Below are 17,824 nucleotides of genomic sequence, written 5' to 3'. Positions count from 1 at the left end.
GCAAGACCAGAACATATGTATGTGATCAGCTGGCTGACTTTTACAGCGGGAGCAAGAGGGGTCAACATCAGGGGAAATCTTGGCAAGTTTAGCCCTGGTCCAGTGAACTCTCAGGAGAATTTCAAGTTGAATTAAGCTGTGTCTAGCACAGGGGGATGAGGTGTGAACTAAGTTTAGCGCAGCCTGCCACTGATCTTCTCTCAGTACCACTCCTAGGTCTTCTTCCCAAAGTGTTCTAGTTTCTTGCAGTGACTGGGAGGAGATGTTGCCAATTTGATTGTAAAGGACTGAAAATAAGCCTTTACGGTGTGGATAAAAAGTGAGACGATTGTAAGTTGTGTTATCTGCTGGTAAATTTGGAAATGAAGCAATGTTTTTCTGCACAAAATGTCTTACCTGGAGATAATTAAAAAAATGTGATTTTGGCAGGCCGAAATTCTCAGAAAGTTGTGCGAATGATCCAAATTTGCCCTGGAAAAAGAGGCTACGTGTGGAAGTAATGCCTTTTGCCATCCAGATTTTAAAGCTGAGTTCAAGGTAGAGGTTGGGAAATTGTAATTAATGATGTGGGATCGGAGGGTACAGAGCGCATAAGACCGAGCGCAAGTGGACCGGGCTGCCTGTGCACTAAAGATGTGTCGAGGCCTCACTAATGTCAGGTTGATGGTCCTCCATCCAGAACAATATTTTCTGGATATTACAGGCCCAGAAAAATTTGTAAAATTGGGCAGAGCCAGCAAGCCCCCTGGGTCTTTCAAGCGATGCCTTTTTAATCCTGTGTGATTTACCATTCCAGATGAAAGATGCTATGCAATGGTCCAAAGTTTTAAAAAAAACTCTTTCCTTATCAAGATAGGAATGTTTTGGAAAAGGTAAAGAAATTTTGGTAATATAATAATTTCAATTAGGTTAACTCGGCCAACCAAGGAGAGTGGCAGGCCGGACTATGGATATAAATATAGAGCAAATTCTTGAATTTTTGGCATTTTATTTTCTAGAAATGACTTGAGTGGTAGAAAGAAGGCAGTGAGTGTACTGAAGTTGGTTTTAGACAGAAATGTCCCTTTCCCTAACCATAAATCCAGCAGGACATTTTCTGGGTCAAATTGGTTCATAACAGTAGAAAAATGTCTGGAACATTCAGACGAGTGGTGGCGCCTGTGTAGATCATGTAGGAGGCAGGACAAATAAATACGGCTGCAAAAGTTTTTGTCTCCTCCATATCGAGATCAGCGCTTATCACCAAAAGCCCTCTGTATTTTTCACCTTAGCATCCTTTGCTTACTAGAAATATAATCACTTGCTTACTTTGCTCCCTTCCAGCCTTTTTCTTGGTGTATTCTCACTTGCCCTCACTCAGACTTTCTATGGAAATTTTAAGGGGGGGGGAAGCTGGCAGGAAAAGTTTCAAAAATTTTTCAGGGAAACCGACTCAGATATTTGAGTTTTCATATACAAGTCATTGTATGTCTGAAAGCAGCAATAATGTGTTATGGTCCTCATTTGTTCAGCTAGAGCAGTCATCCACCATCTATTGGATTTGATATCTATATCGCATCTCTTGCCTGACTAAACTCTGACATGTTCAGATGTTCTTCAGTATTTAGATGTTTTTGCATTATGACAAATGAGGAAAAAAATAAAATTTCCACCACATTACTCTGAAGTGCTCCTGGTCTGTTCTTATTCTAATTTAAAACAGTTTAACTCGAGACCTGCAGCATGGTTACTATACAAAAACCATACTTGCCCTTTAGACACATGGCTTCTTTCTGCAAATGCCGACCTCTGCGTGACTTCAATGTTTTGCTCCATTTCTGTTCTTCGCTGGTCTTCCAAGGCTGCTGTAATTTCCATAATAACTCTTCTGACTGCTTGTAATATTTTAAATGACCATAAACTAGCTTTGCCTTGGCCTGTTGATGTCCGTTTTTATGATTCCATTTTTCTTTTCTCCATAAACGCATCATAACTGAAATCATAATATGAATGAATGTGAGTTCCAGTGAAGGTGCAAGAAAGCAAGTGAGAGTCCAGACATTAATATGCATGCTTGTGTTGTTCATTATTTTACATGTGTATATGACGCATAAACAGACATTCTGCCATGAGCTGGAGAAATTGTCCCAGACAATTAACTCAAGCTTTCCAGCACCGCCAAGGCACAGATGTATGGATGGGAGCCTGAAAGGTCTAGCCGAAGCCTCTGGACGAGGAAGAACGGATAACTGTCAGTCACAAATGCAATAAAAGATTACATGAGAACTGTAGATGAAGTCGCCACAAACGGTGTGAGAAAATGGTGTTAAGGGTCTGGCAAACCCTTGGGCCAGGAAGTATGGTTCAAGTGCACTATCCTCTTTTCTTCCAAACTGTGGAAATATATATATAAAGTAGTGGATTATAACTGGAGAAGCCAGTATTTCTAAATAACCCTTTAATATTGGAAAGAGTTTAACAGAGGCAGGTTTTAAAGCTCAGAGCTGGAAACCTGCCAACCTCTGATACAGCCGACTCCAGAGACAAACACACAGTATAAACACATATGGCTTTAATAGCACATAAGTGACAGCACATAAGACACTGCATGCACGAGGTGTATATTTCCTTCCCGTAATGGATCCTCGTCAGTCAAACTCAAGCGTCTTGTCTGTAGAGTAAAGATGATGCTCCCATCAATTATGCCTGTCCTCTGTTTGGAGTGCAGGCATAATTGATGAGAGCAGCAGAAGTAAAAAAAAATGATGGTAAAATAATCTATAGTTGCAGAGCAATCTACAACCATCAGCTGAATCCATGATGTGTTCCTTGGCTGTGGGTTTACAAAGTGAAGTGCCATTAAAATGACAAGCTGGATCAGAGAAAGATGGAGAGTAAACAGTGCGAGGGACATGTAGCTAAATCCTGTTCTCATCTAAATTTACGATGCAGTGATTCCTCATGGTTTCTATCAGTGATGGGTTCTGTTTTTCAACAGCGAGCTGGCTTGAATAGTTCACTTGAATATGGACGATCATGTGACGAGAGACGTGGAGAGATAATACTTGTCTGGGGAAAAAGGGCAAGTGAGTGTGAACTGTGATGAAATGGAAGACATGGGACATTTTCTTCATTCATCTCTTCCCCCCCCCCAAGTCCCAGTGGGCCATTTCTAATTTCATAATCAGACACGCAGATGGATGTTTCTGAAATAGAGACTGAAAGAAAAGTGATGAGGGACTGAGTGATGTAAAGGGACTCGAAGGGGAGAGAGGTTTGCATTTGTTTTAACACACAGTCATGGCAACAGCCAAGTATGACATTTTGTGGCTTTGGCAGGTTTTGCTTCAGCTCTCAGGGAATAGCTATCAGATTGCATTTTACGTACCCCGGAGAAGTATGTCAGTTCCTCACGTCTGAGCACCCGGTGTAAAAAATCCACTGAACAGACTGAGGCTCTCATGTGACTCATGGAGTCTTGTGATGACTTGTAGTTGGAGGTAAAGCTTCATAGACTGAGGCCTGACTTGTAGGCTTAACGTTTTCACAAATTTCAAACATGTTTCTTATATTTTGCGGTGTGTTGTGCAGTCATAGCTGTAGCTGACATTTTTCTGCTGTACGGCTGAGAAAAGAATTGCTGCACAACAAACAAGTATCCCAACTAGTCTCCAGCCTTTCAGCACGGTGATCAGCAGACATTAATCGTGGGGAAAGATGGAGAAAATATTATTTTGATAGTGGAGACAGAAAACCACAATAACAAGTTTTCCTTCATTTGGGCCAGACTTTTTAATCCAGTTTCGAAGTAGGTGCCAGATGTATACTCTCTGGAGTAGTGGATCACTGCAGCCAAACAAATTACTTTGTTTTTGTCTTTTAGCATAAAACATAATCTGTATAATAATATCGTGCAATTGCGCTATTAAATCTTCATATAGAAACCCCACCTATAGTCGGTTTCAGAATCTTATGTGGTACATGTATGAAAAGAGCTCCTGGAAAAGTCATCATTTTCATGTTGTGCACAGAAAAGTAATGGAGCCTGCTGCTGACTTATTGGAAGTCTCTGCCAGCTCTGCAGTTTAGTGATGTCTGACTGAGGCAACAATGCTTTTCATGACCCTTCTTTTTTCATAATTTCTTTCCATGATGTTTATATATATATATTTTTTTTAGTTTTTGTGTTCAGTTATTTTGGTTTTACTAGAACTGAGAAAAGGCAGACTGGTGTCATAACCTGGCACTCGATGGAGAGTTCCTCTGTCTCACTACAAGGTGAAGTGCAGAACAGCACTCGACTTTCCATCCCTTCTTCACATTCCCAGTAAATTTATCTCCACAATCGCTCCTCTTCTTGTGGCAAACCTTCTTTTTCAGCCTCACTTCCTCTCCTCTTGTTTTTCCATTAAGCCCTTCATCTTTATCAGTCCTTCCTGTCTTGGCCTGTGGCCCCTCTTTAATATTCTCCGAGACCCCAACACTTGAGTTTTCCATTTACAAAGTGCTCAAAAACAAAAGAAATTGCTGCGGTATCTCACATTCATTGCAATTTGTGGTTGAGCTTCAGCTGGTTGTTGTATTCAGCCTGTACCTCTGTTTACTTGATTCTTCCTACAGTGCATTTGTCAGAGTTCAGTCTACACTTGGGTTTAAACAAACACAGCATTAGATGGAGAGATAATGAGATGGAGTGGTCGTTTGCAGGTTTATTTTAGAGATCTCTAGGTTTTAGTATGGTTGATGTTTCGCTGAGAATCTGACCTCTGTTTATGTCTTTGGCTGGATCCATAGGAGTGCACGTGTAAGTTTTCCTCGACAGCCCTAACGTTAACTATAGAGACTGAGTAGATATATCAAGCGTATAGCAACCCCATAGCACTGTGCTTTAATGAAAAATGCTGCTTAGCCAGACCACCATGTGGAAATGGGAGGCTGTCTGTGGTTTGGCCAAAGCACTCGCTAATTTTTTTTTTTTTTTACATTTTATTGCTGCGTTACTGTAGCATGTAAAACCCTCTTCTTACCAGCCTCGATAATGCCGCCATGTTTAATGTCTGACAGTGAGATGAGACAATAAAGACAAAAGGAAATAAACTTCTAATCGTTTCTGGAGATGCGGTGGATTAGTTTCCTTCTACAAGACAACTGTCACTGCACAACTTCAGAACAATAAATAACTTCAACTTTTGGTCTGCCTAGGTGGATAAATGGATGGATGGTTAAGTTAGAAGACAGGTCTAGGTGGTCCAGTGTTGAATAGTTGGTGACAGTTGTTGAAATGTTGTGGTTCTTGTTGAGCGAGGGAGGCATTAGAGCAACTGTGTGTTTCCTTTTGGGTGGACCGCCTACCTGGGTGGTCAGGTGATGGTTCGAGCTGCGAGACACACAAACACACAGCTCTTAATAGCTATGGAACGTTTTTGTTTAAGAATCATCACCAAAGTTGTGTGAAAGTTGGAGAAGATAATGATTGACATGACGGCAGTGCGGAGGGCAGTGCTTATTTTAAAAGGAAACATTTTAAATAAACGACTCATTCTCCCTCGGTGAGACTTGCTCGAGTCTCCTTCACACTGGGCTTGATACATCCTGTGACAGGGACAACGTGCTCTGATTCCGAGGAGGCTCCACACAGGCCTGTCAGCCTCGTGGGAAGATGCTGTTGGGTCTTTCACAACGTTCACAGTGTTTTCTTTAATGGTCTTAACACTATCCTTTCATTTTCCCTCCAGTGTTTCCCCCCTTTTACTTATCCTTTTATTCTCACACTTCGCAACATAGGCCCAGAGGCATCGATGCACCCACGCATTAACGTCTGCTTTTAACATCTGCATTTGATATGCTGCCTCTTTAACCCTGCTGGCTGCCACTAACGACTCAGAGACTCACCCTTGAGCGAGCGTGACTTATCTGTGCGAGTAGACGTCTTGATGGGGTCCAGAGTTGTGAGCTGTTTGGTGGAGGCGGCTGCTTCCAGACGGTCGGGCTGTCTCACAGGGGGGGCCATGTGGAGGAGCCGCAGCCTGATTCCCCTTTTCATATCGTAGCCCAAGTCGGCCGGTTGAGTTGGCAGGAATTAAGCTTGCGCAATATCTTTCCGACTGTTACGTCAGTGTCCCTGGCCTGTGGACGGCCTGCAGGGCCAAAGGAGGGTCTGGGTTCCCCTCTGTCTGTGTGGTCTTCTGTCTCGGAGTCTAAACCTCATTGCTAAGAACAGTGGCCGAGGCCAAGCTGATTCCAGCCTGGTACTGACTGACTGTTGTGTTGCTGGAATTTTTCTCTGTTCAATTTCCGGAGTTGCTGCTTTCACTTTAATAAAGTGAAATAACTTTTTGAAATGAAAAATGTATTAGGAAGTCTCTGCCAGAAAATCAAGAATGGACAATTTCAGTAACTTCATAATTATTTGTAAGTTTTTATTGATGTAAAATGAATCAAACATCCATTAATTACTCTGCTTTGTATCATTGTAAAGTGATAAGCCCCAGCTGTCAAAACATATTTAGTCTCTGTTAAATTGAAGGATATTGTTTTCTCATGTTTTTATGTGGCATTGCTTCCTTTTACATGAATCTGTCAGAAATGTAGGTTATATCAGCCCGGTGCTGATGGGACGTGTTTTGGTACACTGCAGTAAAGCTTTCTCGTGGTGGAGTTTGACTTTTCTGCTTCAAATTTAGGTGGTGACTCAGATTTACTGGCATGACTAATGAGGATTTGTCATTTGTTTATTTAATTAGTTTGACCTGTGCTTTTCCAGACCACAGCAGCTCGACATGTACCTTCTTTTTTTTTTTAATTTTTTTTTTTTTTTTTAAATAAAAAAAAATGAATTACTTCCTCAATGAATAAATAAACCAAAGATACAACTTTCAGATTTTTTATTTGAATTATTGTATCATTGTTTCTGGACAGTTTTAAGAAACACTCTTTTGGTTAGAATCAGTTTATTGGTAATTGGTAGAGACCACAAAACGAGGTAGAACTTTCTCCTCAATCGGTTTGTTCTTCAGTCTGTCTAAATCTTTGACTGGATGCTGTCCTCAGCCTCTCTCTCTTTCCCTTTTTCTCGTGCTCTGTTTTCTCTCTTATCACATCCTGCCTTCTGCCTCTTCTTCACCTCCCACTGAATGACTAACTGAAAATGGTTCTGTGTACCGTGTCACATTTCTAACTTAACTGATTGTTTGTATGCATGTTTTTCAGGAGCTGTCGAGCTGTGGCTGGAACAAGAAGGAGAAACACAGCTCTGCTCCAAATGCCGTGGCCTTCACTCGCAGGTTCAACCAGGTGAGACCTACACGCAGTCTGCAATTCAGTGCAGCACTGAAGTCCCATGTCGCTCCCAAAGGGGGAACAAAGGGAGAGAAAAAACATTCCTCTTGTAGTGTTAAAGATTTATAAGCTTTAGCCATCGAGGAATGGAGAGGTTACAACTCCTCTTTCCATTGTGCCATCTTCTTTCATCCTCCAAGTACCAAATCATCACCACTGCTCTCCCAGAGGTTCTTGTTTTTCATGCTCTTGTCATGGCAGTACTAAATAACCTCCACATTTCCTCCCTGCCAGACATATACCTCATAAGTACTATCCAAGTGAAAGAGCAGTGAAGAGAGGCAGGATACTTTGTCCTAAGCTGGATTTTTGGTTCTGACCTGCATCAAGTTATTTATGTGATTTTGTATGTTTTTGAAGCACGTGCATTACATTTTTACGTATATAATGTATTCAGGAGTGTGAATGGCATGCTCCCTCTGGGCCCTTCACAATCATCAACAGGAAGTTGTGGGTAATGATGCAAGCAGTTCCCTTTAATCTCCTTCCAGTGTTTCTGCCAGAATCGTCCAGTAAAGACCCACTTTACTGCCCTCCTGTATAAATATGAGATGATCTAACAAGAATGTGTTGCTGTGGAAACTCCATGTGTAGCAGATCCCAAACGGTGATTCAAGATGTTAGCTGCACATATTTCATCTGCTGCAAGCCAAAGGAAATTAGCTTTTTGAATAATAGGTCTTGAACTGGTTGAGCAGAGATTTCCTTAGTATGCGGAGAAGCCATATTCCTCTTCTTTCAGACGCTCTTGCTGGTTTCAGGATCCAGTTGAGCAAAAGATTTGTACATGGTTCATTTGGCAGCAATGAGTGAATAATTCACTGTGCATTGGTCGTATAATGTATATGAGCAGTGCAGGGTTTTGATGCTTCGAGCAACTTGCGTAGTAGTAAAACAAATATTATTTTATCTAGAAATCATAAGAGTAATAAAGAAGTTGGCAATGATGACATGATCAACTTATTTCAGCTCACTGACTAAACATTGATTCCCTAGCATAATAATTAATTTTGTTCTGTTGAACAGCCAATGGTAAATCTGAGCCACCATCCCCTCAGGTCTGTTAGCCAGCTATCATCCTCATCTTTGTCTAGATCAGGGGTGTCCAAACTACGGCCCGCGGGCCATCTGCGGCCATTTTTTTTTTTTAAACTAACAATTTAGTAGCACTGAAATGGCAGTTACTTATAGCACTGTATGTAGTTTTGCTCTATTTTTGAAGAAATTGTATTTTCTTGATTCTTGTTGGTTTGTTCCCTCGAGTAGGGGAGAGCGGGGTAATGTGAGACATTTTCTTAAAGACTTCTTTCCTTGCATGAACTCAGCGGCTGCACTCTCCATCTCTGGGAGGGGTGTTTGGCCCCAGGTTGTCTTCCTGGTGTAGTTTCTTTGCATGATGGCTTTTCTACAATGTTTAAGGCATTAAAAATAAAACATATGTATGTAATATTACTAGGGATGCAACGATTTATCGGCCGAACATCGGTAGCGGACGATATTCGCCTCGTTTACTGATATCGGCTTATCGGTAATAAACTTTCACCGATATCATTGGCCGATGTTCATATTTGTGGTAAAACCGCTGGGCACATGCCGCGGCTGGGGGAGCAGTCGCTCCGTCGCCCTCCTCTCCGCGCCGCCGGAGGCTCAGTGTGCGGCACCGGGAGGTCCTCATCCGGTGGCACCTCACGGCGTCGCTTGTGCGGGGGCTTTCTTTCTCTTGGACCGCGGGGCGGTGTCCATCGCCTCCGCGGAAGGCGGGCCGTTGGAGGGGACCGGGAACGCGGTCAGCGGCGGCGACTCTGGACGCGTATCGGGCCCTTCTCGCGGATCACCTCAGCTACAGCGACCGCTGGGGGAACCCTCTGTTCACGGGGGGGGGGGGGGGGCACCCTGCGGTGCGCCTCGGCTGGCGCCTAGCAGCTGACTGAGAACTGGTGCGGACCAGGGGAATCCGACTGTTTAATTCAAACAAGCATCGCGAAGGGCCACGGTGGGTGTTGACGCGATGTGATTTCTGCCCGACACTCAAAACAGGTAAAACTGAGGAGGGCTTGTTAAGTTATCTTGACTCACGCAGTGTAACTTGGCGTAAAAAGTATGAGCGTAGCGTCTGTACTTATTTAAATACTTTATTCTCATGTGCATCGGCTCTATTCATCCGTCTCATGCACAGGTAACAAGGGAATTGACAACATACGTCATACACACAGAAGCCGTAACAACTCTAATAAACGGGCAATACTGCTACCGTAAATCAATGAGAAGAGCGTTCCCTATAATGATACTTTAACAAGGCTGTTTTAGACAGGGTAAAAAGGTGCTGTTTTAAATTATCCTTGTAGTATTTTGACCAAAATATGTTAGTCATTTCATTAAGATCCAAAGGAACCATTTCAACTTGCGGTAAAATGGGCATAATATGTCTCTGTTAAATAAAGTTTAGTTAAATCAAAGATTGTTTCATAAATCTGATTCAATTTGTGCTCATTAAAAGATAAGAGTGATGAAGGGCTGAACATTTTTTACATAGTGCTTTTTAAATAATGATTTAATTATTTTTCTGGCACAAAAGGGTGAATGAATAACAACAAAAAGAAAATAAACAAATATCGGTATCGGCTATCGGCCAGATTGTTATTTTAAATATCGGTATCGGTATCGGCCAAGAATTTCCATATCGGTGCATCCCTAAATATTACACTAAAATATGGTTAAGACTAAACTTAACTTGTGCTACATGTCTCACTTTACCCCACAGCCAACATTTTAGAAAACACATCTCTTAGCAATTCAGGCTAATCTTCAGCTAGCATCAATCACATGGTTTTATATGTATGATATAAGTTTTTCTACCTGAATCAATTTGTTTTGACAAAACAGTTGATGCAAGATAAATTACTTTTACATGCAAAAATAATTTTTTTATGAAAAAACATTCTAACCACAGCATCAGCACCAACTTCTCCTTCATGGCAAGGGTGGAATGGGAGGGGCTTGAAAACATAATAATCACATGACCACAAATGTGTTCCGTTGCCCAGATACAGTGGGTGTCTCACATTACCCCACTCTCCCCTTCCCTTGAATGCACTGATTGCAAATCGCTTTGGATAAAAGCGTCGGATAACTTAATTGTAATGTAATGGACTATGGCCCACTGTATTGTACTACTCAGTTTTGACACTAGGTGCCCCCCCCCCCCCCAGGCCGCCACGCCCCCAGGGGGGCATGGCGGCCTGAGTGGCCCAGACCTTCACATTTTTTTCTGTATGTGGCCCTCAGGATAAAAAGTTTGGACACCCCTGGTCTAGATCCTTAACTCCACCTCATCCCTTCCTCCCCCCGGGCCATTTAATGGGTTGATCCGCAATGATAAACTGTCTGGATCTGCCTTCATCTGTCTATTTATGTTTATTGAAGTGCTGGGGACTCTCAGGTCTGTTCTGGAGGTCTTGATATGCTCGTGAGCACTGCCCCAAAGACATGATCCTTACTTGGGACAAAATTTGGCATCCATCCTGTCTCTCGGCCTCCCCTCCCTCATACCCTGCCTCGGTCGCACATTACACACTTCTGTATGTGGAGCACCGTTATCAGGAGTGATCTTATCGTTGTGCAGATGCAGACACAGACACATGTTCTGCAATGAACCCCTAAGGTACAGTATATTTTGTCCAGACTGATCTGAGATATTAAGATAAAACACTGAACAAACTGAATGTGAAGCTGCAGCATGACTCTGCTCCCAGACTGGAATCACATTTACAGTAAATTGAAACCGCAGTTAACTGTACACTGGAGATCGGAGGTAGATTTCAAGATTCAACATTGACTTATGTCCCAGAGTGGGACATTTGTCTTGGGCTCTTCCCCTTTGCTGCTATAATAAAAAGAAAATGTGTCATACAGAAAATACACAAAGGTGTTGATAAGTAGTATATCAAGATGCTAAAAATTTAGAATGTCCTGGCCCTATTAATACTAATGATAACAGTAATGATAATAAATACATTTTTAATCTATTTAATCTGGTTCGAGAGAATCTGAACCTCTTACCTCCAAGATTTTAATGGTTTTTACATTCAGGACTCTCTTTCTAAGAAAACTGCAAATTCAAGTGGAAGCCAATGGAAATAGCATCTGTGAGTCTTCTGATCCCTCCCTCATCTTCTCTGCAGACCTGTCCACATGAAATGGTGAAATTAAATGCACATGGCTCTGTTTTATGGGGATACACTCACAACTTTAGCAGATTAAATCAGTTTGATCTGTGAATCGTGTGTTTATAAGAGAAGAGAGGGAGTGAGTTAGTGTCTGGATGAATTTATCTCTTCACTCCTCCACTTCTCACTTCCTGCCTGAAACAAAAATCTTTGTGGCTATTACAATCAGTTTGACTTATATATGTAGCACCCACTAAAGTATTAACAGCAGAGAAAATAGGGAAGCAAATAGGAGAAATAATTCAGACACTGAAAAAGGCGAAAGAAGAAAAGCAGAGAGCGTCAGTCTTCCTGTCACATTAGAATCAGTATATTTCCTTTGTGTATGAATGTGCATGTGACTGGATGGATGCAAATTGTTCTGTAAAGAGCTTTGAGTGGTTCATAAGACTGGAGAAATATAAGATAAATAATTAAAGCTCAATTAATAACTATCAATATTTAGTCAAGTTGACCACCGGGAGAGATCCCATGACATCGGTGGGCTGTCCTGTCTCTTTATCAGCCCCCTCTGTGTTCCTGTCATGCACATTAGAGCGAGCTACTTACAAGCATCCTGTAATCAACCATCACTGACCCGAATAAAGTCGTTGCGGATTACATCAAGAACCAATTAAGCTGGTGTTTGGTTATTTATATCACAATGGAAATTTGAATATTCACATGAAGCACCATTATATACATATTATAATTAATAATTTATTTGAGTAACGATGTCTCCCCTTGTCATCTCCTGCCACAAATAGAAAGTGATTTTGTGGGAACACAATGTGCAGACAGACAGCTGTGGGCTCAGAGCCCTGTGGCATTGAAGCTAACTTCCCCTCCCATCACCTCCTCTCTTCCCTCGCTCTCCTCTCTTCCCTCGCTCTCCTCCCTTTTCCTCTTTCCATTCCTGCTCTCCCCAGAGCTTAAACACTGATTGATGCTCTGACTTGTCCGTGTGTGTATGTATAATCAGAACTTTGGCTTAACAACGTTCTCCCTTGAGAAACAAATTTCCGACATCGCGCTCGATTTGGCCAAATACCCTGAATACACACATATACACACACTGTCCTCCTTTTTTCACAGTTTACATATTAGGAGTTATAGTGTCTGGTGAGTAATAAGTTTGGATTTTCCTGCAAAGCTCTTGGTTTACCTCAAGGGCTAATTTCTAATCGACTCTAATGGAGAGTTCCTGTTAGCAGTCTGCCCAGTGCTCTCCTGCTCTGAATTTGACTAGTTTCGGATTTGGTGATGAGTGCTTGCAGACCCGTTCCGCTTAATCCGTTCTGCCATAAACCGCATCTGTTTTTGGCAAGTGTGTGAGAGTCGCATGGTGTCATCATCTCTTTGCATGTGTGTGTTTTTTCTAGACAAGTTTTTGGGTGGTAAGAGAGATCCTCCACGCGCAGACGCTGAAGATCAGAGCAGAGGTGCTGAGTCTTTACATTCGCACTGCCAAGGTACACAGGTCTACGCACAATATTACTTTATTGTTCTTAACTTATGAATGTTTGCAGCGTAAACTCAACTGTTATGCTCTATGTGCTTCAACTTTCCATAGAAACTGTGTGACATTAACAACCTTCATGCGGTCATGGCTGTGGTGTCGGCGTTACAAAGTGCTCCCATCTTCAGGCTTACCAAAACATGGGCGGTGAGTATATTTACATAAGTCATAAAGCAAGTCTGATTTATGAGTGGAGTGCTGTTGATTCAAAGGGGTGTCGCTTAGATCTTTACCATAACAGTATGCAGGACATTCAGAAAACATATGCTTCTTTTAATATCACGAGATTTTAATAAGCAGATCACTGGGAAATGTATATGTCTTTGAATGGTTTAGTTTTTTAGGTGAAATACCAGACTCCACGCAGATTTATGAACTGATCATGCGTGTGTTCGAATTGCAGGGACATTTTCATCACATTATTCAGTTGTTAATCTTATTAAAGTTTTATTTATTATAGCAACATTTACAGAGCAAATGTCAAAGTTTAATAAATTAGTTTATAGCTACTTTTTTAAGGTCCTTATTATAAATGTGCGTGGGAAAACAAGTCTGTCAGTGTCTCTCTTAAGCTGTCTCTCTACCAATATTGTCCACCACATTTATCTTCTTTTTTTCTTCATCAAATAAGTAATATAAATTCTTATTTCATAATAGAGCTGCGCACAGTGCATTGATTCGCTCGGCCACTCCTAGCCCCGCTTTCTTTCTTTCCCCCTCTCAAATGGTGACAAAGGCACAAACGCACTGGGAACAGGCACATCTGTATTGTCAGATTGGCCAACCCATCAGTTGGTCCTTTCGTACAGAAATAATGTGTCTGTAAATTTGAATGTAGAGCAGGGAGGGGCGATATAATCACAAGTGCTCCCATGTGGAGACACATTCTAGATTCCATGTTTGAAATGACAAACTTACCTGAACTGGAGTGTGCTGCCATGTTCCAAACGTGAACTAGCTGTCACACACAGAAAGTTGCGGCCTAGTTTATCAGAGATGTGATCTATTAAGTCAAATAACTTGAAGGAGGAGTTTCAGAAGCTTGCTCCCTCCAAGAAAACTAACTTATTAACATACTTGGAATGGTTTTATTCTTTATAACATGACTGCTTTTTATTCTGACACTGAAAAGTAAATTACTTCAACTACGTTTCCAACAGCTAAGGATTGACTGCAGCTTAAGTCTCAGGACTTTGAAGAAAGGAAGTGTTAATGTGGAGCTGGATGACAGTTTGTCACCAGACTTATGATTAACCAGTCGCCAACACTGTATTTGCCAGTTCTGTCTGTCTTGCATTATTTTTCTCCATTTGATCAGGTTCTCAAGCTTTTTGTTTTTAAAACTTAATCTTTTCCTGGAGTGTATCCAATTTGACCCCTCGCTCTGAAAGAAGTGACTTGAATGGATTCAATTTTATGAGAGAACCTCTTTTCTTTCCTACTTCTCCTTAACTCCTGCAGTAGGAAACCCATTATAACTGTCTATTTAGGTCTCATGTTATCTTTCATTTGCTCCCCCTTCTCTCTCCTTCTTTACTTCAGTTACTGAGTCGTAAGGACAAGGCAACGTTTGATCGACTCGACTACCTGATGTCCAAAGAAGACAACTACAAACGTCTGAGAGACTACATAAGCAGCCAGAGCATGGTCTCGTGTATGCCATACCTAGGTAACACACAAAAACAGACATGCACACACACAGACGTCCACATGGTTTGATCTTTGAACGAGGCACTGACGTTGCTGACTGTCAGCTTCCTATCTTCAATCTAGCTGCAAGAATGTGGTATGGGTCAGGGAAGAACCCATTCAATATTTGGTGATGATCCCTATCAAGGGGCAGATCCAGGAATGATTTTTCTCTATCTTGAATATATTGCGACACATTTTTCAACATTTTCCTTGATTTCTCTGGGAATAATTGATGGATCTTGATGAAAAACATCAGGCATGTTTTGGGGTCTGATATTTATGATCAATTTGGTGCAAATCCCAATAAAAGAAAAAATCCAGATCTCGCGAATGCAGATGTGGTTTCAGGGGTCAGTTGGGCCTTGGCAGAGGTATGAACTCTACTGTGTGCCATTGTAGTTCTGCTCTGTTTCTCAGACAATGTTGAATTTTCCTGAAACATATCAACTTTCGTTTCAGCTGGAATAAGCGCATGAATCAGTGAGGAAAAACTGAAAATAACAATAACAAATGTCCTTTTCATTCCCTTAAATATTTATGCCCCTTCTCTCTTTGACTCCATGGCATGACATCATGCAGGAATCCAGTACGAGTTGTGCACTGAAATCGCTCATGTCCACATGTGTGGTTTTATTGCTGTACTGTTTGTTCTCTTTTTTGACTTGATGACTTTGATCTTTACTGCCATGCTGTTTTGTTTCTCATGCAATCAGAGTGGTATCATAGCTACTGCTGCAAACTTAGCCACTGGAGCATAGAGTAACAAACACAGACACAAGCATAAACACAGAGAGCTGGAAAGTCTGTTTGTCGTTTCAGAAACTTTTAACCAGCCCATTGTGCTCCGTCATGGAAGTCTGGACGTAATGGCTGATCGGGAAACGAATGCAAAGCTAATGCTGTGTAACAGCACATGTTCGCTTATCTATCCCTGTTTTGCGTATGTGAATAAGACCATACGTTGGATTTGTATTGGGTGGATTCTTTTTGTGTTTTAAGTGTTGGTGTGGGTTTTCTTACAGTCAGATGAGTGTGCATGTGTGATGTGTGACCAGCTGGCTGCCCTCAGGGTTGGACTGAGCCAAGTTGGCCCACAGAATGGAAATCGCCACTCTTCTGTTCTCAGACATTCCCCTCTATCATAAATCCACCAGTCCCTTCAGAGCGAGTGTGAGTGAGAGAGCGGGTGGGAATGAACAAAAGCTGCGTGCGTGCGCGTGCGCGTGCGCGTGCGCGTGCGTGTGTGTCCTTATAGGGACCAAAGCTCAGTCCTAGTGAGTCAAAACATCATTCATGAAATCCTGGTTAAAGTTGGGGATAAGGGTTTGGTTAGGCTGCCCACAATGAATGGAAGTCAATGCAGTGCCCTAATAAGGATAGCTGTGTGTATGTGTAATGGTTAATTTGGGTTGGGTGGCTTTCTCTTAGTGTATAAGTATCTGTCCGCATTAGAGAGCTGACATTACCATGTGTTTTTTCTGTGTGATAAATATGCCACAGGTAGGTTAACTTTCACAATGTCTCTGTGTACATGTGACTCTTATGTGGCGTACCGTCATGTTTCTGTCTGCTGTGTATACCTGTGGGAGTGACACTTACCTCTGGTGATAAGGCTAAAGAAAGAACCTTGTGTCTGCTTTTCAGTCACTTAGCCTTGGTTTTTGCACAGTGATACGTTTGTGCATGCATGCGTCTGAACTCTGACCTCTTATTCGACTCAGCAGAAACAGACCCCTCCTGTCTGTGTTCACCACAGGGCCTGCCTGTTAAAAGCGCAGATGAACTTGTCCCTGTTCTTTAGCTAATCATGCAAAGGACAAAGAGCCCATAGAAATGTATCACTCCACTCTGACAAAAAACGCACACTTTGAAAACTCTTTATCCTTTCACCTTGTCTGTGCTGGCCACGTAGCATAAGCAGAATAACAACAGTAGTCCTCTATCTGTGTGCACCGAGTTGGCTCCGGTTATATCCATACTTCTATGTTCTCCTTTTAGGAACTGTGTGAACGTGTTTTGAAGCTAAGGCGATCTCAGTCTCAGAAAATGGTTTGATGCAGCCTCCCAATCTGACACTGTAATTGTGTTTCGGGAGAGGGTTTCTGACATGATCCAGCTGCAAATACTGGCCCCTTAACAGTTTTAAAGTACCTTAATTGCTTGCATGAGCTGTGTCACAGTGAGCCAAACTACAATAACTAGTCTTCTGTTGTTTTTAGAACAATAACAATTATCTGTCCCGCTCACCTAATTTATTATCTTTGCTTCACATCTGTAAGTCAGCACTCCTCTTTCCTCTCGTGGTTGTAAAAAACGTTACGTTAAACAGATAAGAGAAAGAACAGCTTAAACATGTCCTACAAAGACAGGGGGTTTACTTATTGACCTCTCTGAATGGGGCTTTACTGAAAAAATAATTGTATAATATCTTTGACAGTCTCACTTTGTCTGTCTGCATTTGCAACAGCTGTGGCCACAGGCATTATGCTTTTAAGCTGTGCGTCTATCCTGTGGTCACAATATCTCTGGGGGAGTTTTTTGCAAATGTTCCCTCAGACTCAAAGAGGACATGAGTAGATTTTGGTGATCAAAGGTCAAATGTCAAGATCACTGTGACCTTGTTCACATTTCTTACCCGGTGTTACCGTAAATCTCAGAAAACACTGGAGCATATTTTCAAAAAGACATCTGGAAAAAGTGAATAGCTTTTTTGCGTGCAGTGAATGTTCCCCAGCTATCTTGTGTCTCTTTATTGTCTCTGCGTTTCGTCTGTAAATTCTTCTATACCAGCATCATTTGATATCCTCACTGTTATCTATCTCTTTCCCAACTGCCTCTTTGAATCTGCCCTATCCCCTAACATAATAATTTTCTTCCAAACAAGAATCATGAGATTTTAAGTGCTCATTTTCATTCTTCCCCCTTTCATTATTAAATTCTCCTTCTTGCTTGGAATGCAATTCAATCAGGTCAAAGAAATTCACAGTGGTTCATTTCAGATTTCAGTTGATTTTATCCTCTTTTTAAATGGATGAAGACTTTGCTGATACTTTACACTCTGTAATAGTTCAAGTTTGACTGTTTGTTTTGG

General features: G+C 41.7%; 1 protein-coding gene across 4 annotated transcripts in view; it reads left to right on the top strand.

Annotated features, from left to right (window-relative positions):
- ralgps2 (Ral GEF with PH domain and SH3 binding motif 2) overlaps positions 1 to 17,824 on the top strand; it is a 71,263-nt gene that overhangs the window by 27,042 nt on the left and 26,397 nt on the right. For all 4 annotated transcript variants that reach the window (XM_053430249.1, XM_053430246.1, XM_053430248.1 and 1 more), the window contains exons 6-9: positions 7,189 to 7,272; positions 12,905 to 12,994; positions 13,096 to 13,188; positions 14,584 to 14,710. In XM_053430249.1, coding sequence (XP_053286224.1) covers positions 7,189 to 7,272; positions 12,905 to 12,994; positions 13,096 to 13,188; positions 14,584 to 14,710 — 394 coding nt within the window. The remainder of the gene's footprint in view (positions 1 to 7,188; positions 7,273 to 12,904; positions 12,995 to 13,095; positions 13,189 to 14,583; positions 14,711 to 17,824) is intronic.

Source organism: Pleuronectes platessa, chromosome 9 (genome assembly GCF_947347685.1).
Source record: "Pleuronectes platessa chromosome 9, fPlePla1.1, whole genome shotgun sequence".
Taxonomy (NCBI): Eukaryota; Metazoa; Chordata; class Actinopteri; order Pleuronectiformes; family Pleuronectidae; genus Pleuronectes; species Pleuronectes platessa.
The sequence above is the reverse complement of the archived record's forward strand: the minus strand, read 5'-3'. Positions and strand labels throughout refer to the sequence as shown.